A 25,016-nucleotide genomic window follows, 5' to 3' on the forward strand; every position below is an offset into this window, starting at 1 on the left:
GGAGGAGTTCTATCAGCAGACAGGGGGACCGTCCTGGCCACAGGAAGCCACTCATGTGGTCCTGGAGTAGCCTGGCACGACAACGGTTTGCAGTCTGGCTCTGCTTTAGGCAAACTCCAAAGAGATTGCCCAGCAGACACGGTGGGCCTTCCCTTGTTCCTTGACTCATCTAGCTCAGCTTTACTTACTTGCCTGGGTCTGGAAACTAATCTGATTACTTAACTCCACAACCATGAACCTGTTGTCCTTGATTTTACTCACCCAAGAGGAAGAGTAGTAGTAATAGCAACAAGGGCAAATAATCACTGGGCTCTTGCTGTGTGCCAGGCATTGTTTGTAATGCTTTACATATACTAATTGATCCCATTCTCACAACCGTCCTATGAATTTGGTGCTGTTAATACTTATTTATTTATTTATTATTTATTTATTTATGATAGACATAGAGAGAGAGGCAGAGACACAGGCAGAAGCAGGCTCCATGCCGGGAGCCTGACGCGGGACCCGATCCCGGGACTCCAGGATGGCGCCCTGGGCCAAAGACAGGTGCTAAACCGCTGAGCCACCCAGGGATCCCAAATACCCTTATTTTCTATGAGGAAATTGAGGCATAGGGAAGTTAAGTGACTTGATCAAGGGTAAACAGTAGAGCTCCCCCACAGAAACACAACTTGCTTTCCAGATAAACTTATAAAATCCTGACGACTTAGGGGACAGCTTTACGAAGCCACCAAGGCAAATGAAATGATAATTATACCACAAAGGACGAATGAGAAAAAAAATATGGATGCATCCAGGGAAGGGCTTCATAAGCTCAGGCTCTGAACCTGGCTCTACCGGAAATCCCAGCTGAGGCAGTTTGACACTGCCCTCCATCCATTACAGATTTAATTTTCTTACCACCTACATTTCAGTCTTGTTTTCTCTGAGCAGGAACTTGAGCCATTCCCTTTGGCTTTGAGCTGTGCACTTACCCTGCTACTTAAATAAAACCCAACTCCAAAGATCAGTTGACCTTCAGTTAACTTTATGGAGCACCTACTGCATGGCAAGAGGCACATTTGAATCTTTTACAAATATTATCTCCTTTACATTAATCCCCTGACAATAAAATATGGAGACGGTCAGATAGTTTTTCTCCTATGTTTTTATTTTTAAAAATATTTTATTTATTTATTCATGAGAGACACAGGCAGAGGGAGAAGCTGGCTCCATGCAGGGAGCCCGACGTGGGACTCGATCCCAGGACCCCAGGGTCAGGCCCTGGGCTGAAGGTGGTGCTAAACCCACTGAGCCATCAGGGCTGCCCCCTATGTTTTTATCTTTATCAAAGTTTAAGAAACTAAATAGGCCTATATGCATAAAAAACAAATCCACTTACAACGCTTGATGGCAATTGCCTGCTGTACTCCGTCTGCCACCCAATAGGCAGACGTGTTCCATGTCTAGTGTTTCTCTGGCCTTCAGCGCTACGTTTCTTAATGCTGTGCTTACACCAGCTCAGCCATTACTTTTAAACATCCTACTCTTACCAATGTGGCTAGAGTTTAATCTGTGGTCTGCGTTTACAAATGCAATTATTGTTCTCCTAAGCTCTGGGTTGCATCCTGTGAATAGATTCCCTTTCTTGGGCAGTATTTTTTGTCTCCTAGACTTAATCATTTCCTTTTCTACCGTTTGCCTACTTTCTGATAAACTGTCATGGTTATTATTTCTTTTTATCAGTTTTTGTTGTAGATCTAGCAATAATTTTGCCCAATGCTCAAACTCATCAGGTAATTTACCAACCCTCTCCCTTGCCCCCCCGCCATGCTCCCCAACCTGGAGAAAAAAAGTAGGCGTTCTAAGTATCATTTTCACTGAAAAAGAAAAAAGGAATCTTATGCAGGGTGTGCACTTGGCTCTGGATCCTCTGGGAAGTGGCAGAGACGTGGTTCCTCTGATACCAATCCCAGCATTCACTCCCTGGCAGCACACCGCCTCTGGTAAAGAAGACGTGCAGGCTTTGGGCTGCACAACTCCAGAGGGATGCTGCTCTGCTACAGGAGGATGAGCACAGTGCCCTGGAGGGAGCAACGCATGGGCTCTGGAAAGAAGGGGCTTTGCATCTGGTATCCAGACACTGCCCCATCATCTTGCACAGGACTGGCCCCTGCCCCTCATAGTCTGCATCTGCTACCCTGTCCTAGTGAGCTGTGGCTCTCTGGCTGGCCTTGTTGGCTTGATGCATGTTTAGTATCCACCTTCTCTGCTTACTTATGCAAAACCACAATATTAGTGCTGCGGTCCTGTGGTTGTGGGACTCTCATGGTAGGCATGGCCTTTCCCCGAGGGTGTCTCCCTCGTACCAGCTCCGTCCAATGGCAAGATGCCACTTTTGGCCTCTTGTTTCAAGAGTCCTGTAGCACATTGCTGGGGTGCCTCTCACTCAAGATAGGAGTGATGGCAGACATGCCCTGAACCCAAAGGATGGTCATGCCTTTCCTGCTGCCCTGGAGGCTTGTTAGGACAACACAGCCCTCAGACATTCCCGAGTGAGGGGTGACCTCTCTCCAAAGCCCCTACATTGCAATATTTCAGGAAATGCTCTGACATGTGAAAAATGAATGCTATATATAGCACAAGGTCCCCAACAGATGGAGGGGAGGAGCTTCTGCAGTGATGGTGGGGGACATGATGCATGACAGGCTGCCCAAGCCCTGAACTTGTCCTTCTCTCCTTGGCTGAGATGCAAAAGCCAGGAAACCCAGTGAGCACGGTGACAGGAAGTGGTGACGCAGAAACACAGGAAAAATTCTTCTAAATGAAAAAGTAGTTCCAGAAATACCAGGCTTAGAAGCTGATGAGGCCTGAATGGGCCAGGGGTGGCGGGTGGGGGCGGTTCCTTTGGCTTTTCTGCTGAACTTCACCCAAGTAGCATTTTACTCAATTTAGCTGTCAGTTCTTAATCGTATCAAGCACTCAAAAAGATGACGCCAAATTCTGGCCAACTTCTGTTTAGGATAAAATGAGCGCTAGAAGATTCTACAGGGATTTTGTCAAAACTTCTCCAGTTGCAAGGGAAGAAGCCCAACTTCACCGAAACACAGCCATTAAGTACTATCGTAACAATATCCAGGATAGAAATGTGGTTGCCCAGGAAAGTACCTCTTCTGTTTTCATCCAATAAAACTTTAGTGTAGATGTTCTAAACCAATGGTTTCCAAACTTCAGTTTGACCCACTGAAACATGAAATCGGTTCAATGAATCATGACCAGCATATTTAAAAAATAGAAAATAGAGTAAAAATGCCTCATGTGACTTTTATTTTAGTCATTTATATGCATATGTGCATGAGTCCTAGGTCTTGATGTGTGAAAATATATTCCTTGCTGTGGGTAGGTTTTGGTGAGAGCTGCATTAAGCCCCAGACCACAGTCTGGAGGCCCCAAGGCTCAGTCCTGCCCACAGACATGTTTTGTTTGGCCTTCACAAAGATTTTTTTGAAGAGAAAGTTGAATCATTTGCCAACATTTAAACATCTGGAGATTTTACATAAAAATTCCTATTTCTAGTCACTCTTGAAAATTGGAAGCTCTGGCTACTTGGCACATGTCCCTTCACGAGAACTAGGTTGGAGCCACAGAGTAGCTTCTCTCTTTTGAGGCCCACACCATCCAGTTTGCTCTAATCTCCACACATTTAGGTCACCTGCCTGGTTCTTGGAGACATCTGTATGTACAACCTCCAGTTCTAACCAATCTCTACTCATTCTGACCCATAAAGCCCTCTGTTTATCCTTCCTTGTATCCATTGCTGTATTAAGTGACCAACTAGAAGCTCCTGGCAAACTCAGCTGGCTGTGTTTCCTCAAATACAAGTTGTACACTTTGGTGCTTCTGCTTTGCTAATTTGGCCACTTCTCTCATTTCCTCTTTATCCACTTGTGGCACTCCTATTCATCCTGCAATGCCTAGCTTCCCATGACCCCCCAGCAGAATTAATCACTGCCTGCACTGTGGTCCCATATTACTTTAATAGCTATCTGTCAAATACATTTCATGTTGTATCATAATTACTTCTTTACGTGTCCCTGTTCCTTGCTAGAATATGAGTGCATTCAGGTCAAGAATTGTATTTTGTTTCTAGATTGCTTACCTTTTATTGGGTTCTGAATACATATTTAGGTTAAGTACAACCATAGCCTCCACCTATACATATCATTCATTCACGTATTAGTACATTCAGCATCATTGAGCACTTATTATGGAGAAGACATTGTCTTACGGATACAAATTGAATCAAATGCCATCCCTCACCGTAAGAAACTTACGGAACCCCTCCAGGCCAATCTTAAATACTCCCTCTTCTAGAGAGCCTTTTTAAAAATTCCTTTGAACGACGCCTGGGTGGCTCAGCAGTTGCCTTTGGCTCAGGGTGTGATCCCGGGGTTCCATGATCAAGTCCCACATCGGGCTCCCTGCATGGAGCCTGCTTCTCCCTCTGCCTGTGTCTCTGCCTCTCCGTCTCTCATGAATAAATAAAATCTTAAATAAATAGATAGAATTCCTTTGAGACATAACTCTTCCATTGACACCCCCCCTTGCCACTACACACACTCAGAATACTGTTTATACCCTTTCTACTGCCTTTTGTCCCCTTGATTTGCATTCTCAGCCAGCACCCCTTCCAACACTGGCTAATTAAATAACCCACTGAAGGCAGGAACCCTTCAGCATCTGAGGCTACCATCTAAAATGCCTTGCAGAGAGTACACCTCCCAAAATCTGTGATGTGATCATTAAGCCCATTGCTATGGTTCATCATTTCAGGCTGGGACCATTACCTATGGCAGAACTACTTGGGTTTTCCAGATGAGCAGGTGCAGCGTACGTGGACTACAGGCTGGCAGGTACCGTTCCTACCACTGCCCCCAAACTCTATTCCTCAATGGCTATCTAGACATGGTTTCCATGAGTGGCACAGAGAGGGCAGCCCAATAGACACGCACCCAGCCCATGTGTTACTTATGGGACCCTCCATGGGCCTGGGAACCCACAGTCTCTACCATCTTTTTGAGGGGTACTCAGCCTGCATTTCCCATCAGTCCATTGTGGAACGGCCTTGCTGTCTTTTTCTACCATTCTGTTTTTCTTAATTTTTCTTAAACTTCCTCCTTCAGTGTTTCAAAAAATGAACAGAAAGAATACAGCTAGAATATAGACCGAATATAGTGGTAGTGAGTAAAACACTCCAAGTATTAATAATGTGTTTTAGTTCCTTAAAGAAAGAACTAAAGAGGGAGTTGTAGCCTTTGTGAGCCAAGATACCCACTGGAACCATCCTTCACCAAGGATTCCTAGAGAGTTCTGTGAACCCCAGGAAAACAGCTCACCACCAACCCTTCAAGAATTAGGAATGATGCCTAGAGAGTGGCACACCTGTGCCTTGACTCCAAATTAGTGTTGCCCTCCCCAAGCCAAATGGAGCATCACTCCTGGGAAGAAGAGCTTTGTATCTTCATCCCACACTCCTCCTCTACACACCCAGTGTCCTATGCTGACAGCAGTATCTGGCTGCTGGAATCTCACAGCAGCTCTGCTTTATTATAAACTATAGCCTCATTATACCCTGTGGGAGAGTCCATGAAAATAATGCTCTTTGCTTTCTCTTTGACTTCTGTGTACCGTAAACAAGATAAAGTTAGTAAAATGGAATGGAGAGACTACTTACATAAAAGTTCTCACTTATCTGCTTACAGGGCTGATCATTTTACCCACAGAAACCATGGGTTACCTAGATCATGTCAAAGTGTGGTCCCCGGACCAAGAGCTTCAATACCACCTGGAAATTGCTAGAAATGCAACACTTCAGGCCTTTCCCCAGACCTACTGAATTGGAAACACTAGGAGCAGAGCCCAGAAATGTGTTTTAAGGAGGGTGTTCTGACGCTTGCTAACATTTGAGGACCACTGCCCCAGACAAGAATTTCCCTGGGAGTATTCAGAAAGCCAGCATCTTCTTGGTTAAGTCTAAGTATTCAAACAAGTCAGCCTGTTTGATTGCAGTGGGGTATGGAAACTAGCCCCTGTGGCCCCCAGGGCACACTGGACCATAATAGCATTAATCATGTCAGTGTGAACACAAATACAATGTTGCAGAGAAAAGAGGTCATGCATACAAATATTCGCCCTCCCCAGTGTTAACAAAATTTGCCCTTGAATACACAACTCCTGCCAATTTGGGATAAACATACCTCTCGGTATGAGTCACCATCAGACCAATACACAATGAAATAGGAAGCTGGCTGGTTTCTACTGTGGTGTGCCCAGATCAGGCTCAACCACAATGGGAGAAATCTGCACCACTCACCGATCACTGAACCTTCTAAAAAGTTCTCTGGCTCTCGAATGCTGGCTCAGGAAAACACTTGGCATTTTGACTTCAGCATACTAGAGGTAAACAGTATCAGGACTCTCTTGCCCTCCAAGGGCTGTGAATATGATGTCACAGGTGTCCCCTCCTCAAGGTGAATCAGACGCCGAGATTTGCCTTGCAGCGAGTCTACCTTAGGATGTCCTTTCAGTGGGAACTTGGAAAGGTCAATTTGTTCTGCAGATGAGGGTTTCTGTAATGCAGTACAGGTGGTTTCATCCTTTCTGGTCACTGACCAGGTAATCAGAGGGGCAAGAGGCAGGGCCACCTCTCAAAGTCTGGCCATAGCTGACTCAACCTCTAGCTTAGATGCTCGTTGTCTTCATGTTTTGTTCTCTCCCTCACCAAAAATTGCTCTCAAGAGCTCCAGGTAAATTTAAGTCAGTGTTCCTTCTCTCAGATTTTCTTATATATTAAGCCTCAACTCTAGTTGCAGAAATGAACACTTCTTTAATTTCTGGATAATTTTTTTTTTTTGGATAAACGTTTTATAGACATCAGTGAGTAGATGGCACAGGGAAAGGAATTTAATATTTTTTAATGTGAATTTTTTTTTGAAGATTTGATTTCTTTATTTGAGAGAGAGAGTGCAGGAGCGGAGCAGAGGGGCAGAGGCAGAGGGGGAAGCAGACTCCCTGATGCTCAAGAAGTCCCACATAGGGCTCAATCCCAGGACTCTGGGACCACGACCGGAGATGAAGGCAGATGCTTAACTAACTGAGCCTCCCAAGCACCCCTGAAATTCTTTCCCTTAGCTTTGGAATTCCCATTATCTGGACAGCCCTACTATAGAGAAGGTGAGCTGGTGAGAGCCATACTTGTGGCGAGAGTAGCAGTTTCATTTACAGCATAGTAAGAGCTAGTCACACTTGGATTTTTTTCCCTCTCAAGCAGAATATGATAAAAACTGGAGCTCCCCTCCCTCCAAAGATGCAAAGTTCAGAATGGAGTTGTGTGCATAAGTCACTGAACAAGACAATTTATTCTGAAACTTGTAGCATTATGGTGTCTCCTTTAACAGACAGAGCTTCTCTTTAGACCTTCTTTAGGAAATGTCCCCATTTGTGTCCCTTGAAAAGCCTGGGATTTTCGAGTTAAGGAAAAGATGAAGAACCGAGACAAGCCCAGGAGTGGGCAGGGGCATGGCATCAAGCATTAATCTGGGAAGCAGGGTTAGAAAACCAAATCTAGGAGAGGCTCTCAGACATTAAAAAAGGGCCTGAGGGGCAACTCAGACATGTGGAATCAGTACACCACAGAGAAAGATCTACCGTTCCCAGATCTCCCCAAAGAGCAAACAGAAATGGGTTTCAACTACATTAGGCAGTGTGTATGCACCTGAGTGGGTAGTGTCTGTGGCTGCGTGTGTGTTGGGAGGAGTGGAATTGCAGGAGGCAAAGACCAACACTTCACACCTGTAAAGGTTGTTCTACAAGACTGGATATAAAGTCAACAAATACTTGAGAGAGCACTTCTTAAGTTGCACCAGTGACTCAACTGTTGTTTAATTTCCCTGGCGTTTACTTAGGTGGACAGAGTAATTCTAGAAGAATTTACAGAAGGATGGGCCTTTGAGAGGCATTAGAAGGAAGGTGAACGTGAGTTAGGTCTTTGACAAATACAGAAAAGAATATAGGTATTTCCCATGAGGGCAGGAGGGACAGTCATACAGAGGCTGGAGGAAATCTCCTTCACAAGGATTCCAAAAGGTAAAACGTGGCGGGGGAGGGGGGGCAGAAGTATAATCAGCCCAGGTTTGGGATGCAGGGGTGGGCCTTGGTAGAAAATCAGCAACCCTACTTTCCAGCTTAGTGATCTCTGGTGGGTTTCTAAACTCCTACCAGCCTCCTCTTCCTCATCTATTAGAGGGGAAGGAATAGCACAGACCCTGATGATTCAAAGGTTACAGATGACGTATGTAAAGCTGTCAACACAAAGCCTGTCATTTGATATGTGTTCAATAACTGGCAGATTTAGTAATAATATTAAAAATAATAAAACAAGATGGGCTCAGATAGGGGTGGGAAGGAGGCAAGCTCAGGACTTAAGGACTCTCAGTGGTTAGCAGGAAGTTGTGAACTTTACCTTGTCACTCGTTTAGGTTTTTGAGCTGGAAATATGATGACAGCAGTGTCCTAAGAGGATTACTTTGGTGCCAGTCTGTAGAACACATTTGAGACACAATACACCACTGTTCTCAGAAGCTACCAAGAAGCAAGATTTTGTGTGTGTGTGTGTGTGTGTGTGTGTGTGTGTGTGTGTGTGTGATTCACCTGAATGTCAGGTGGAGAGTGAACATCTCTCCCTCAAGGGCAGACTGGAATAAGTTTCATTGGATCCCACTCTACCTTAAAAGCATGTTGGGCCATCCGACGGTCTCAAAAGGCTTCCAAGACACAAAAGAAAGAAAACAAAAAACGATGTGCCCAGATGTAAAATCCTCCTTACCTTCATGTGTCTCCCTCACAGCCAAATTCTTATTCTTTCACATGGTTTCCAAACCATAAGCATCCCTTATTATTTCAATTAGATGAGTGCTCACCTAACTTAATCTCTAGTATTTGTTAGAAAAAAACAAGAACAAAAATAATAAACCCCTCTTGTACTTTTAAAACTTGTACTAGAACACACACATAAGCTAGACAATTATAGCTTTTAAATGAGTGTAGGGGCCTCTGGGGTTTAGGTTGATGAGAGTGCATTAGGGAAGACATATTGACTGATAAACCCACAAAAGTCTCTCCTACTTACGATACAGGAAGGGTAAGATGTCCTTGAACACCTAGAGAAATAACTGTTTCCTCAAGATTCCTGGATCACTAAGTGTCTGCAACTGGAAGTGGACGGGCCAGCGGTTAGGAGAAGAGAGGGAGGCTCAAAATATGTCAGCAAATGCCATTCTACCCTAGCAGAGGTGTGATCTGCCAGCAAGCTTGCTCTCCAGTCAGGGTCAACCCCAAACCAGGCAGATATATGCAAACTTTCCCCAGCAGAGAAAAGGATGCATCAAATCAATGTGAGCTAAGCCCTAAGTGGTGAGCACAACAGGGAATCTACATCCCTCCTTCATAAGGCCCCCCATGTTCCTCAGGATGGATGCTCCCACCATGCAAGCCTGCTCAAGGGTGATTTGTGTCAGCTACAGGAGGAAGAATCAAGGTGTTTCTGGGAGCAAGAAGAAATGGAGAGGACCAGGAGAGTTTTGGAACTGAGTCAGGCCCCAGCTCTGAGCACAAGCCAACCTGTTTCAACTGTTGAGAATCTATGATGGGCCTAAGTAAGAGCCCAAGTAAGCTGTGCACTAGTGATTTACAGATGGCGACACAGCGCTGCTTGTGAGAGGCTCCCCGTTTAGTGAGAGAGCCCCTAGAGCCCGTGGATGTCAACACACTGTGCCAAGTGCAGTCAGTATCCCTACACACCATCTGATGGAACACAGAGGTTGAACCCTTGGTCCAATCAGCCTCTGTGTGACCTTAAACAATTTATTTACCCTTTCTGAATGCCATTTTTCTCATCTCTAGGATGAATGCCTGGACTACGTGCTCCCTTGTGCCCCTCTCACTTCCAAAGCCATGATGGAATTCCTTTCTTTCCACAGAAGCTCTTGTATACCTGCCCCAAATCCTGCCTACCTCTGTCGCTGGCTAAGATTGGTGCCATCAGAGAGCTGGGACGTAGAAGTGTGGACTGGCCCAGACCTCAAAATAAAAAAGAACAGCCTTTAATCAGTGGCTAAGGGCTAAGATAATACCAGTATGTGACCTCTCCATGGCCTGCCAATGTTCCAGTTAGACAACGGCTACCGAGTTAGGAAGCAAATGTGAACCCAGGCAATTGGTCTGACTTCTAAGGCATCTGCAAGGACTTAGAGAGCTGCTCTTTGGGGACCACTGATCTGTGATATATCCACCACAAAGAACAAGTCTGGGGCTTTCATGGGCCCCACAGGAACGGAATCGAGAAGTGGCTTTTATAATCTCCTTTCCCATCGAGTATAAATTACTTATATTGGGGAAACAAATCCATTAGCAACAGGGCTGGGTTGTTCCAGTTGAGTAGAAGGTACAAATGAAGATACCTGGCCTTTATTAAAGGTCAGCATCTGTTTTTGTTACTCTGGGGGTTCCTGAAAACATCCCCAAAAGAGAGGGCATGTCATTAGAAGCATCTTTATTCGCACCCAAACATTTCACTCAATTACCACTTACTCAGTGAAAGGCCAAAGCTAACGCACGTGATTACGAAAGATACACAAGAGCAGAACGGATAGAGCAGAACCATATATCTCTTTGTCCTAAGGTGCAGTCTTAGCGCTGCGAGCTGTCGTGATCCTGTTTCTCCAGCCCATCCATTAGTATAATAAAACCAAACTGAGTTTCCAGCAACAAGGATCAATTGGAGTTCAGCATGTTCACCTCAAAGTTATTCCCTGGAGGGGCTTCAAGTGAAAATAGATACAGATAAATCATTGAAATGGTTCAAGACAGCCCCAAAAGAACAGATATCCGTATTTAGGGAGGAAGTTAGGTCCCATAGCAAGAAAGTGTGGCATAATAAATCCTAGCTTCCCAAAGAGCAAAATCAAAAGGGTGGTTACTCATATTATAAGATCATGTGGTGAAAGTCCCTAAAACACATTATTAAGAGGAAAAAAAAAATCAAGTCACAGTAAGATGATAGAACGATCCCATTTTTATACTCCTCCTATCTTATTCCTGTTGAGAAAGATACACGGTATCAACAATTTTACCTCTAGAGAAAAGGTGGAATGAGGCGGACAGGGTAGGGACAAGAGGCTTTCACTTTTGGTTCTCTGTTCTGTAGCATTTCACTTTCTTAAGATCTGTTTTATATATTACTTGGATAATTTTTTTAAAAAAATCAAAGATCGCTAGGTTCTTTTGCATGTTCCAGACATGCTAGTAATTTAAGCTATAATTCGATTCTGAAAGATTTAACTTGCATTTCAGGACCACGCCCAGTTGGTAAATAATGTGCACCTGCGCAGAGTGCCCCCACCCTCTCCCTTTTGACACTCTCCTTGCCACTTGATTTGCCGGCTTTGACAGGCGCCCTGCATCCTTTCTCATCCTTTCTAAGAGATGCTTGGAGGGGTGATTAGGGATGCCAGGTGATCAAAGCAGCACACCTGAAACCTTCAGAACAGCTCGCTTCTCTTTCCAGCCCATCCCAGCTGGGCTTGGGCAGGTCCCAGCGCAGCATACACCGGGGAGGGGGACCCTTTCGTCTCACATCTTCATGAACTTACTGATTCGCTTGGGGGCAAGGAAGAGAATGGAGGCCGGGATGGGGGCAGGGAGGCAACTGTCAAACACAACAAAAATTTCAAGATGCAATGACAATCAAAAGGGACACACAATCCAGGGGCTCAGCTGTGCAAACACCCCAGATATAGGATGTGCCGTCGACCGCCGCGGCTAAATGAAAGGTTCTTCAGGACTTCACAATACAGAGGTTCTCGCCCCAAGAATATGTCTGCCTGGCTTTCCGATTGATCATCCCCCCCCACCCCCACCCCACCCCACCCCACCCCCGTTAGGTGGCCGAGCCCTGCAGCACCGCACAGCATTGCAACTTCTGCAAGCGTGCACGGGGATCGATATTTGTAATTACCTTTCTCCTTCACCATGGCAACCGGGTCCTCTGGCGAGCAGCGCCCAAGGAAACAGGAATGCAGGGTCGGGGCGGGAGCGCTCCTGGGCGGACAGGTCGGCGGCTGCAGACGCGGCTGCGAGCAAGAGCCCGCGGCATCCGCCCGCAGGTCCGGGGCTGCTTTCTAAAATCCCGCCCCCAGCCCGGGGGGCCGAGCTCCCGCGCCCGCCCCGCGACCGCCGCCGAGCGGCCGCGCCCAGCTCGGGGACTCTGCCCTCGGCTGAAACCGCTCGCCCGCAGCTGCCGCCGCGGCAACAAATGCAAAATTCCACCGTCCTAATCTCTGGTCACTGACACCACTTTGCATTCCTCGCGCCGGGGCCTGGGGGAAAACCGGGCAACGAAACGCTGCCTCCCGCAGTCTGATAAATGATTGCCAGGAGAGGGGGGCCGAGGAGCAGCCCAGGGACTGTGTCGATAAATAAAAACCAGTCAATTGGTAGCGCATTAGTTTTCTGTTACTGCTGCTCCCACTTCTTATTGCGGCTCCTTTCGGACACACTGACTACATAAAATTAACCATAGGAGAAAAACAGACAAAAATAATGCCAGGGACTCCGACCAAGTTCATTTTCTTCGACTTTCGAGGCTCAATTATGATGAATAGAGACTGGCCTGGAGCTCACCTCTGCTTCTCCCTCCCCCCCACCCGCCACCCCCCAACATGGTTTTCCTGAATGGTTGGGGGCGTGGGGAGAAGCCAGAGGGGACACTGAGACCAGGAGAGCCCAGCCTGGGAAGAGGATCTTGCAGATCCTTCCAGGATCAAATTCAGGATCAAAGCAAAAATCTGACTTATCCAGTTAGGTAGGATTCTGACGTCCACCTTCTCTCTCTGCTTCATTGGAGTTTTCTAGACAAGCCCCTTGGATATGGGTATAGATGAGGGAGGGTAAGGGGGGCAAACAGCCACACCCCTCACACCCTCCTCCACCCCCTCTACCACCACCACCCTGGGAGCCTGGCACAGCCGCAGTGGCTGCTGACAAGGCTTTTGATTTCTGACCCACAGGGTCACAGGTCCGTCTCCAGGGAGCTGAGGACTTCTGGATCTTCAAAGCCCATGCCCACCCCACTCCAGCACCTGTCTCCCAGACCTAGATCATTCGACCGGCCGCACATCACATACATCCACCATGTGGGAGAAATGTGATGAGCAAGAGACAAAAAGACAGACATAGCCCCACTCTGGGGAGAGCAGCAGATGGCCAACACATCTTTCCCAACCAGAATGCACAGCCAGTATTAGACTGTATTTACTGCAAATATTGTACCGTGTTGGGTCTAAGAGCGCCAGGGTAACAGAAAGGAATGAAGTCAATCAACCTGCCTCATCTTGGGAAGGTTGTTGATAGCTGGAATGAGGTTTCATCGGGTGAGGGGGCCCTTTACTGCTGGTTTTCTGATGGGTAACAGGAGCAGATCTCAAGCAGCTGTGACATTCCTACATCTGTGACTCAGGGCTTTACTATTAATAGCTTGAGTGTCTCTGCCTGTAAGGGCTAAGTCCCCTCCAACCCCTGAATCGTCTTTTCTATGAAATAGACTCTGCCCACGGTGCTCCCTGCCCCCACTGTAGCCCCATGGGTCATGTTTTTCCTAAGTCAGCAGCCAGCTGGAGTGTAAGTGCTGAAGAGCCTTGAAACAGCTTTTCCAACCTCCATTCATACATCCGCACCACACGTTAGAGCAACCCCATGAGTCCAGGGAGATGGACAGGGCTCAAGAGCACGGAGGGGACAAGCCCTTTACAATCCCAGATTTTCATGCACTAAAACTGCACTTGTCCGCTTCTCCCACCCCTAATCACCCTCAGAGCTCATAAAGAGATGCTGACAAGCAAAATTAACCTCAGAGAAGTAGAATTAGATTGGTGCCATGAGCCTAGCAGGTGAATTTATTTTATTATATTTTTGCTGCCTAGGCTCTGGGGTCTCTCCAAGGCTTACCTGTTATTTGGCTCAAAGCTAAGGGAATAGTGCTCTTTAGTCTTTCACCTCTCCCTTGCTCTCTCTCAGCTGGTACATGACAGTAAAACACCAGTGGGTTTCTAGTCCAAATCCAATCCTACGTCAAGTGTTCCAAATACTATAAATGCAATTAGTTCAATTTCTCTTTTACTCGGCATGACAATTTTTAATCCTGAGATTTATTAACCAAACCGGTCCCTTATTACAGTTCTGAACCTACCTGTATACCTTGGTGGATAAAATGCACAGAAACCCTGATTTAGAAAGGCTCTTGGGTAGCGTTAGAGACTAAGCTAGCAGAGTGACAGTTGGTGCCTATTCATTTTCAGAGAAGCCTTTTCTAAAGGAAAATACTACACAGTGGTTCGGAGAGATTCCCTCCCTCCTGCATTTTCCGTGGAAAGAATTTTCCTGCACCACAAAGTGAATGAGTCACCAGCATTTAGTTGCTAAATAACAGTCATATGGCTAAAGTTCCTCCCAACACTCAGACACTGCTACTTTAGGATAAAAGCATCCATTCGGCACTTTTAAGATAACCAAAGAGGGTATTACTAAAGTTATTTTTGGAATGTGGGAGAGTAAAACAAAATTGTTTTTGTCTCCTTGCCTCTGGTCAAACAGTTAAGAACTTAGAGAACAGAACCAGAATGTAGATACTTTCTACTTTTTTTTTTTCTTTGCAGTGCAGCAAAAGAAATCAAGAAAATATGAAAAATGTAAGGTTCACAAGATGGCAGGACTTCTTATTCCTATTTTTAGAGATGATTTCCAAAGAACTTATCTCAATTTCATTTCACGCAAATGAGATAAGACTTCATAATACAGACACCAGCCCAGAGGGTTTTATTTGCTTTATTCACCAAACTGCTTTATTCACCCAAACTGACTCACTGCCGCCTTTTGCATTTGCTCACGAAACGAAGCAAGGGCTGTCCACAAGTGACCGAAGGACAGAAACCATTTTGTGGGAGAGAAAAGCTTTGGTAGCATACAACCACTCCTGGCAAAAATTCAAGAGTACATCATTTCAGTAGAAGCTATGCCAGCAAAGAGGGAAATGTTGCAACCAGAAAACAAGCAACTTGGCAGAGTTCACTTCCTCGTTGTCCTCTTCCTTCAACAGAGCCACAGATAGCCTACTGCTTGTGCACCTGTACGGCAGGAATCTCAGGACCCCTCCCTGATTTTGGGACCCCAGGTTTCCAGGTAGCACACATCCCGAGGGACCCATTGGCAAGAGAGCATGCAAAATCCTTTCTAGCAGAATTTGGCTGAAAGCAAATTCAAGAATGAGTTCCTTATTTGCTTTTTCTTTCATGTTTATACCAATCACCCTCACTGCAGACATTTATGGAGCACCCCCAGTGTGCCAGGTACTACTGGGCCGGCCGTTCAAACACAGGAAAAGAGAAGCTATTGGTCTGGAGTTGCTTACCATCTACTGGAGGAGATGCATGCACACTAATGCTCTCAATGAAGTTAGGAATGTGTCAAAGACAGAAGTGGGGTGCAGCGGGTTCCAGGTAGTGCTGGACCCAGCAGGGAGCCGGGAGAGGCTTCCAGGAGGAGTAAGACGATGAGAGGAGGGGAAAGGGACTCCTGAGTGGCTCAGTGGTTGGGCATCTGCCTTTGGCTCGGGGCATGATCCCGGTCCTAGGATCAAGTCCTGCATCGGGCTCCCTGCAAGGAGCCTGCTTCTCCCTCTGCCTGTGTCTCGGCCTCTCTCTGTGTGTCTCTCATGAAAAAATGGATAAAATCTTAAAAAAAAAAAAGAAAAGAAAAGAAAAGAAAAGGAAGGAAGGGAAAGATCATTCTATGCAGAGGTAATGGGGAAGGAGAAGATGTCAAGTAACTCACAGTTCATGGGGAAGAGGGAAAGGCTCAAGCTGAGGCTGGGGTGGCAGGTCTCAGAGGGCTCTGAACAACATGCTAAGGAGGTAGGACCCTAGAACTAACGCAGTCAGAATCTCAAATCTGAGCTACCATTCCTTTCCAAATTAAGTTCAAAAGACTGGCTTTGTCTCAAAGTCTGCCATAGACTGTTTCCAATGATGTTCCTTCCTTCCTCCAAATTAGGTGGGTTGGTGTATGCATGTCCAACGAACTATGTTTATTAGTTTATTTAGATACTTGCCTGATACATAGAATAAAATGATAGCAGTGTTCATCTCACACACAGCATTTTAAGTAACTTCAACCATCGGGGATTGTAGTCATAGCTTCATGTCTGCCACTAGGCTGTGAGTTCCATGAAGACAAGAAGGGTTTCACGCTTTTCTAGACTCCCAAAGGTACAGTTTGCAGACCTCCAAGGATGGAAATACTAGGGATGTTTTAAATGCAGACACTTGGTTCCCACCCAAGATCTGATGATTCAGATTCTCTGCAGAGGAGGCTGAAGCTGCAGCCAGCTCCCTAAGTGACTAAGGACCACTGGCGTAGCACACTGGCCTGTAAAGCAGGAAGTAAATGAATGTGAGATGTGCAAACACAGCTATACACCATGCTGCCACATCTAAACAGCAACCTCTCTCAGTTGGCTAAGATAATAATCATCCCGACATTCACTGCGATCTTAATGGAAATTTTTGGAAGTGATGATTCCAGAGTTTCATAGGGCCTGAGATAAATTCCTAAATGTCTGAGCCCTCATGATCCTACTCTCATGTCCTCAACATACAATTCCTAGGATTTTTTCCATATGAATCTCACAGAATCAATGCCCAACAAAATTATTTTCCATGAATTCTTCAAGTAGAATCATTTCACATTTATATGCAAAACTTCCCCCATGGTCCTTCTCAGAAGCCAATTCTGATTTTAGACCTGAGCAATAGTTTGCAGCTTAAGAAAAATTGCTAAGGTATATTTTAAGCTTCCTATAAATAAACCACTGAAGTTATAAACTGCAGAGTGAGCATGAAACAAGCCATTTCCCTACACATGTACTAGAACCTATTACCCGAATTCAAAGGATCTCTTGATAGTAGAGTTTCACGGATTGTAGCCTAATTTGAGGCATGTGAGAAGTTCACAAGAAATACAGAAATAGCTCTGAATTGCTTGGGAAAAACCCCTTTAAGAAAAAAGTTTATTGTTAGCTTTTTTTCTTTAATATTTTCTAGGTAAAAATATTTACAGGTGGTGGGAAAGAACAGTCACTTTCTATCATATGGAACTGTGATGGCTTCCCTAGTAATACTCCCTTTTTTCTGACACTTAGTGCCACCAGGGCTCTGGGCTTGACTATAGTGCAATGAAGGATTTACATGTCTATTTTTGAAAAAGGCTCTGGGCTTTCTGAGGGAAGGGATCACATGTGAATATCTGTATTAATGAATATTAACAATAAACGTCCCTAGCTCATCATAGTAAGTCAAAATACTAGATAAGCATTCATTTTTAGAGTCAAATAGACTGATTTGAAAATCTAACTCAAATAAAACAAAAGTCAATTTGGTCTCACACCTAAGTCAATTTAGCAGTTGCTTGAAAGTATTGGCCAAGATATAAACCCATAATTTACCTTGGAGAGAAAGCAGGCTGAAAAGAAATGTAATCAGATAGTCATCTTACCAAGTTCCCTTAAGAACTAACTCTCAATACTACTTTTGTCACCATTTACAGAATGTTTATAATGTGTCTGCCACCATCCTAGTCTGTTTACATTTATCACCTCATTTAATCCCCATACCAACTGGATGAGATATTATTATTACACTTCACACATGAGGAAAGAGATTTGTCAGAATCCAAAGCCACGGGCCCTCCCTTTGCTCTGTTTGGCCTTCCCTTCCATGAAGGTCATGAAACAGCCTCTCCTTCCCTCTACCAACCAACCAACCAACCACACACACAGACACACACACACATTTTTTTTTTTTAGTTAAGATGTGCTCAATGTACATTGAGGTCTTTGGCATTTCCAAAATAAACCTGGCACGATAGAAATGATGTTGCATTTTGTCTTGTTTGAATAGAATAATCTTCTCTTGATACCTATCCCTCATCAGTTCTTGACCTTTTTATGATAGGACCTCCTAGGTAAACAACATCATAACCTTGGCCTGCTGGGCTTGTCCTTCGCTAGACAGGGGAGGATGGTGTGCCCAGGATCCACACACCATGTCTTTTAAGATACAATTCACTCACCCTGTCAAATCATTCTCAAGGACTGGCATTCCTATGCTTTAAATAGAAAGATAATTTTAAAAATTAGGGAAAGGGTGATTAGATCAGATATATATATATTTTTTTTTAAGATTGGTGATTGCCAGTGGTTCGGTGGGGGAGGGGCAGATGAATAGGCACAGAGCAAGGGATTTTTAGGTCAATGAAACTATTCTTTTTTTTTTTTTTTATTTTATGATAGTCACAGAGAGAGAGAGAAGAGAGAGAGGCAGAGACACAGGCAGAGGGAGAAGCAGGCTCCATGCACCGGGAGCCCGACGTGGGACTCGATCCCGGGTCTCCAGGATCGCGCCCTGGGCCAAAGGCAGGCGCCAAACCGCTGCGCCACCCAGGGATCCCTGCAAGGTTTACAAACCTCCATTTGCCCTCTCCCATTTAGCCTTACAACTCCAATTATGCCCCTTCCTTCTCTGGCACACTCCCATAAAATAACCTCTTTCTTTAAAAAAAAAAAAAAATATATATATATATATATATATATAGATAGATAGATAGATATATAATTGAAGTTCAATTTGCTAACATATAGTATAACACCCAGTTCTCATCCCGTCAAGTACCCCCCTCAGTGCCCGTCACCCAGCCACCCCATCCCCCCACCAACCTCCCCTTCCACTACCCCTTGTTCATTTCCCAGAGTTAGGAGTCTCTCATGTTTTGTCTCCCTCTCTAATAACTTCTCATTCTCCCCTGACATTTCATCCATTATCTGTGGGACAGGCATGCCAAGTCCACAGCCAGTAGCACGTTTGCTGCCACCAGAAGGGCGGCACTGTCACCCAAACCAAATCTCAGTGGGTTTCTTCAGTTCTTGATGCAAGGAGAGAAGGTGCTGTGCACCCAACCCTGTGGTTTGGGAAACACTATAACATATAGGAAAAAATCAGCATCAGTTTCATGTGTATGTAAGATGAAAACTAAGTCCTAAGGCAGACTTGTCCAAGGTTGCACAATTACCTACCATTAGGCCAAAACTGATGTCTTACCTCTACTCAGTGATTATGTCACTATGTCACATGGGCCACACAGGCAGCCTGATCAAACACAGCCAGGGTCTGAATCCCAGCTCCACCGTAGGCTAAGTGACCTTGGGCCCATTTGCTCTCTCTGGGTTTCAGCAGTCTCCTCTGTGAACAGTAATAATACATTCCACTTGTGAGGAATCTGCTTCAGATTCTCTCTCCCTCTCTCTGCCCCTCCTGGTCCTGCGCATGTGCACACGCTCTTTCTCTCTCTCCTTCTCTCATAAATAAATAAAATTTTTAAAATATTAAAAAAATAAAATTTTATTTGGGACATTTAATAGCAAATAAAAACACTATGAAAGTGAGAAAGAGTGTGGAATAAGAAAAAAGGCTTTATATTTTAGTAACTTTTTAAAAAGATTTTATTTTTAATTGAGAGCAAGGGAGAAAGCACACAGAAGGAGAAGCAGACTCCCCACTGAGTGGAGAGAGCCTGATACAAGGCTCGATCCCAACACCCTGGGATCATGTTCTTAGCTGAAGGCAGATGCTTAACTGACTGAGCCACCCAGGAACCCCTATATGCATCTTGGAGCAGGAGAACTAAACTATATTTTAGTTCCTTTAATGGTACTTGATTCCTGCAATTTAAACAAGGTACCCCTTCTTTTCCTTTTGCAGGGGGCCCTGCAAATGAGATGAAAGTGCCCCACGCTGAGACCAAGTATGAGGAAAGGCCATAACAATTGTTACGGTTTGGCTTCTAACTGCTTCATCAAAATACAACAAAATAGGATAGGCTTGAAAACCATAAAATCCCAGTTTTCAAAACTATTTTAGGATATCAGGAACCTTTTGAAAATATTGAATCTGGGGGATTTAACTTACAATGTCTTGAAGAATTTTAGCACCTCCTGATACCTTAGCATATGACCTTTGCTGCCAAATGAGTGAAGGCATGTGATGCCCACCAGTGAAGCAAGAATGGATGTCGGTGTTAGGAAGTCTTCCCAGAGAGACAAAGTTATTCTCCTCAGCCCATTCACTCATTCAGTAAGTACTGACTGAGTGCTTACTAAGTGTCAGAACCTGTTGTAGGTGCTGGGATATCACAGTAAACAAAATAGAAATCTTTGCTGGATAGAGCTTACATTCTAGTTGGGGAAGGGGGTGCTGATATAATAAAATATATAAATAAAATATTATAAATGATATAAAGGATAATAACTCTGGGAGAAAACATCAAGGCTGAAGAATAATGCATGGGATGAAGGAATTGGGGTTTTAAGCAGGTGGCCTAGGAAAGCCCCTTTGAGGAAGGGTCATTTGAGTAGGCCTAATGGAGGTAGGAACATCAGCCATGTGACATCTGAGCAAAAAAAGCACTCTAGACAGAATGAACAGTAAGAGCCAAGGTTAAGGTGGAGCTTACCTGGTGTGTTCAAGGCCCCTGTGGAGGGCAGCGAGGATGGAGATCTTGCAAAGACTTTGGGTTTTATATGTGAGTGAGGTGGGAAGCCCCTGGAAGCTGTGAGCAAAGTTGCACTATGTGATGGCCGTTTCCTGGCCAGGATCCAGAGGAACGGGGAGCAGGCATGGTTGCAGAATGTTGAATTGGTGCATGAAATTTAAAAAAGAGCTTAAGAGCGAGATGAAGACATGACAAAATGAGATAAAGGAAAAGATTATAGAAACAAGGAGTGAAAACTTAGGACCAAGATAGTATCAATAGCAATACATGAAACACCAAAGAACAGAATAGACACTGATACAATATCCACTTCCTGGCATAGGGACGAGCTTGAAATGATCTCAATGAATGCAGAACAAAGCACCTAAAACAATGAAAGGAAGTCAATAGATGTTCAAAATAAAAGAAGCCTTTAAAAAAAAAACCTTATGTCCTAGATGTGGAGAATGTAAAAAGCAGAAGCTATATTCAAAGATTAACCCATAAAGGCTTCCTGGAAATGAAAATAGGTTTGAGGGGCACCTACCTATGTGGCTCAGTGAGTTAAGCATCTACCTTTGGCTCTGGTCATGATCCTGGGGTCTTGGGTTCGAGTTCTATGTTGGGTTCCCTGCTCAGTGGAAAGTCTGCTTCTTCCTCTCCCTCTGCCCCTCCTTCTGCTTATGCTCTCTCTCTCTAAGTAAATAAATAAAATCTTTAAAAAGAAAATAGGTTTGAACTTGCAAATTCAAAGAGTATAGATATAATATTTTGGCAAAATTTATACAGATTGCTAAGTCCAAGTTCTGGTCCGAGCTTCTGAACTTCAAAGGGTATCATTCTCCATTTATTCAGGCAGAAAAAAACCTATAATCCATGAAAAGCAAAAATTCAGGCTCACCTCAGACTTCTCAACAGCAACACTGATGTATAGAAGACCATGGGGCAAAACCTGAAAACCTTGAGGAAGGGAAGTGTGCAACCCAAGAACCTTACACACAGTCAAAATGTTCAGACCTAAAGGCAATGGGCAAACCAGAATAAACACAAGGGGGCTCAGGAAATACACCACCACACGCCCTTCTTGGGGAAACAGCTTCACAACAACATCTAGCCAGTTATGAGATGAGTCCGCCTAAACTCAGGAGTGCAGTTGTGGTGAAAGGGCTGGTAGTGAGCAGTGAATTCGATTAAATATGAACCTGATACCCCGATTACTGGGTTATGGTTCTAGAAGAAAATAGGAATGTCCTGAGCAAAGAAGGCAAAGAAAAACATGAAGACAATATCATGATGGACAAAAAATCAGCAAGTGGGTAGGAGGACAAGTCCCAGAAGCCAACTGTCCTGGTTTTCACAGCAGGAAGGGAGAGACCTGCATTAGACTGGCCACGATTCTCATTGTTGGCATCTCTTAGAAGAGTCTGAAAGCATATCATCCAGTTGCTTCATCTTTGCTTAGAGATGATGCAGGTGACCTCATCACGGTTTTTATACGTCAGCTCTCATTTCTTGGACTTGGTAAAGCGAATATATACCTGGCATTCTTTAAGAAAATGTAGATGACATATCTTTGCTTCTTTACTGATTTTTTTCCAGATTCTTAGTTCAAGAACTGAAATTTGTTGCTAGTTTATTTATATATAGGATTTCCATAGCATCTTTCCTCTAGAAAGACGATACATTAGTTCAAAGGACAGCCACACAGGGTTTTATCTCTCTAGTTATTTACTTTATACATTTATGAAAATGCCATGAAATTCCTCATGACAAGACTTTCATTTATCAATATAGTCTTGCCCAGGTGTAACGATATGCCTTGGGGGGACCCTGCCCCATTCATCCCCCTCCATTCCCATTCTCCCCCCTCTTTTGCATAAGCACTGAGCCATATGGCTTCTCACCATGGCTGACTGGATCAATAGTAGACACTGGATGGGGGTGGGAGGAGGTATTGGGAAACTCATACATCAGCTAGCCAAACACTTATAATTTATCTTCTGCCTTGGAAAAGGTGAGCTGGGCCAACTGCTTTTCACTCGGGAATCTGAACTAAGAGATACGTAGAAAAGCCCCAGTCAGTAGTGGGTACTTGCATTAAAAGGTCAGCGACCCACCTCACAGAGCCATGTAGCTACTAAAATTCTGAGGGGTAGAGTGTCAAAGGAAGCCAACTAGGAGTGAGGAGTATAGGACATTCCACAAAACTGAACCAATGGTCCTGGAAGGGACTGGAATTTTATACTTCCTGAGGCCTGGCTGTTCAGCATTTCCTGGATTCCTGTGAACTTCTTTATTGTTCTTAGACTATACATTCTCCCCTCTTTTGTTTGCTCATATCTCCTTGGCATTCACTTCTACAATTCAAAACTGGTTACTAGAAACATCTTGATGGGTGAGTTAATGCACCTGGAAGCAGCTTTTAACCAATGACAGATGGGGAGGTGGTAGGTATAAATGTCCCAGCTGGGATATCTCTGAGGCATATTCTACACTATTCTCCCCGAGTTCCCAAGTAGTTCAGTTTTGGCTACTGGTAACTCATTTGATAATTCACCTTTTATTAGCTTCACTCTCCTACCAGTGTTCCCTGGGATCACCTTCTAAATAAGTAACTTGTGTTAAATCTTTGTCTCCGGGTTTGCTTTTGGGGGAGTTCAAAACGAAAGAGAATTTAAGTTATTCATATTTTTATGATAAAAAAGAAAGAAAAATTTGTTTTGATCCTCTGATGACTTTCAGTCAGCTCTTTACTAAGTCAGAGACAGGTTCTAAATAAAGCAATACCCTGAAGTAACCAAATATGCTCCTCAGACAATATATTCTTTTTTTCTCAACAGAATCAATGATTCATTGGATCATTTTATTGTACAAACATAATGGAATTTGTATGCACACAACACTTTGCTAATGTGCTTCTTCCTTTACAATATGCAAATGAGCCTACTTGGATTAACTCTGGTAACGCGGTGAGAACTAACAACTGCCTCATAAACAAATATGACCCCAAATGTCCAATAGCCTGCAGGTATGTTTTAGGGGGAAGGATGTGATTTATAACCTTTACCAATTTCTACGGAAATGAGTTATTTTATAATGAAGCCTACCATATTTACATCTATCCATGAGATCTCTTTAAAGAATTTTAAACAGGGACGTGTGGTTGGCTCAGTGGTTGGACGGCTGCCTTCAGCTCAGGTCATGATCCCGGGATCTGGGATCGAGTCCCACATCGGGCTCCTGCGAAGAGCCTGCTTCTCCCTCTGCCTGTGTCTCTGCCTCTCTCTCTCTCTGTCTCTCTCTGTGTCTCTCATGAATAAATAAATAAACCTTTAAAAAAAGAAAAAAGAATTTTAAACAAACATTTCTACAATCCAACTAAAGACTGTGCTAGTACTACTAGATGCGATGTATCGTGTTGGCTGAATTTCTGACAAGGTATAGAAGGTAGTTTTGTTCCCTTCCTCCCTTCTCACCAGTCCCTAACAAGACAGAAGACACTCTGCATATGTATTGGATTTGTTAGGGTTTTAGAAGATTAGAGGGAGGACAGGAAGAGGAATATTTAGAACTTAAATTGTTCTTGGTTTTGGATCTGGATTACAGAACATAGTTTTTCCCTTCCTGGATAAAATATGCTAAGAGTGCTGAGCATTTACCAGTATGCTTCACTGGCTATTATGGTTACTCACAGGAAAAAAGCACTAAACCACAAGAATAGCAGGAAGCCATAGCATCACTCAACTGAAAGCAAAGAGAGCAAAAATCAGGGAATCATGAAAAGAAATAAATTACAGTTGACTCATTAATTATGCTAACAAACATTTACTGGGCACCTACAATATGCATAACGTTCACCTCTAAGGAGCTGAAGGTGGTAAAGAAGTCAAAGATGCCTAGATGAAGCCCTCGGTGAGCTTGCGTTCGAGCACAGCAAATAAATAGCATCCAGTACCTAAATTACACTAAAAAGAGGTAGTGAGGGGTTGGAATCAGAAATGCCGAGAAAATGCTATTAAAGTTTGAGGGAAGGAATGCTTGCTCTGTTGGGCTCACACCTTCTCACCAGAAATGGACTAAACCACTCCTGGTACCTACACAGAGATGCTAACCAAAAATGTATTAGAACCAGCTGCTTGTATCCTCCTTTAAACTCTTAAAATAAAGACAACTGAACAATGATCTACGTTGTTTGTTTAGATTACTAATCAAAGTAACATCGCATAGTACTTTCATCAAGGATAATCCTGGACCTATTGATGACCTTAATGATTAGGCAGCAGTGCTGGCTCCCAAGTGATCCCAGAGCTTGACTGTCCTCTTCAAGGACAAGTCCTGCCCGAGGA

The 25,016-nt window shown here is 44.2% G+C and overlaps 1 protein-coding gene across 5 annotated transcripts in view; it reads right to left on the bottom strand.

Annotated features, from left to right (window-relative positions):
* The window catches only part of ABLIM1 (actin binding LIM protein 1), a 284,701-nt gene that overhangs the window by 146,652 nt on the left and 113,033 nt on the right, over window positions 1-25,016 (bottom strand). The window contains exon 1 of one of the 5 annotated variants that reach the window (XM_038578862.1): window positions 12,053-12,267. The exons of the other annotated variants lie outside the window; for them this stretch is intronic. Within the exon in view, the coding sequence (XP_038434790.1) occupies window positions 12,053-12,068 (16 nt within the window). The 5' untranslated portion in view covers window positions 12,069-12,267. Of the gene's footprint in view, window positions 1-12,052; window positions 12,268-25,016 lie in introns of those variants that run through there. 5 annotated transcript variants of the gene reach the window in all.

This window comes from Canis lupus, chromosome 28 (genome assembly GCF_011100685.1).
Source record: "Canis lupus familiaris isolate Mischka breed German Shepherd chromosome 28, alternate assembly UU_Cfam_GSD_1.0, whole genome shotgun sequence".
NCBI lineage: Eukaryota > Metazoa > Chordata > Mammalia > Carnivora > Canidae > Canis > Canis lupus.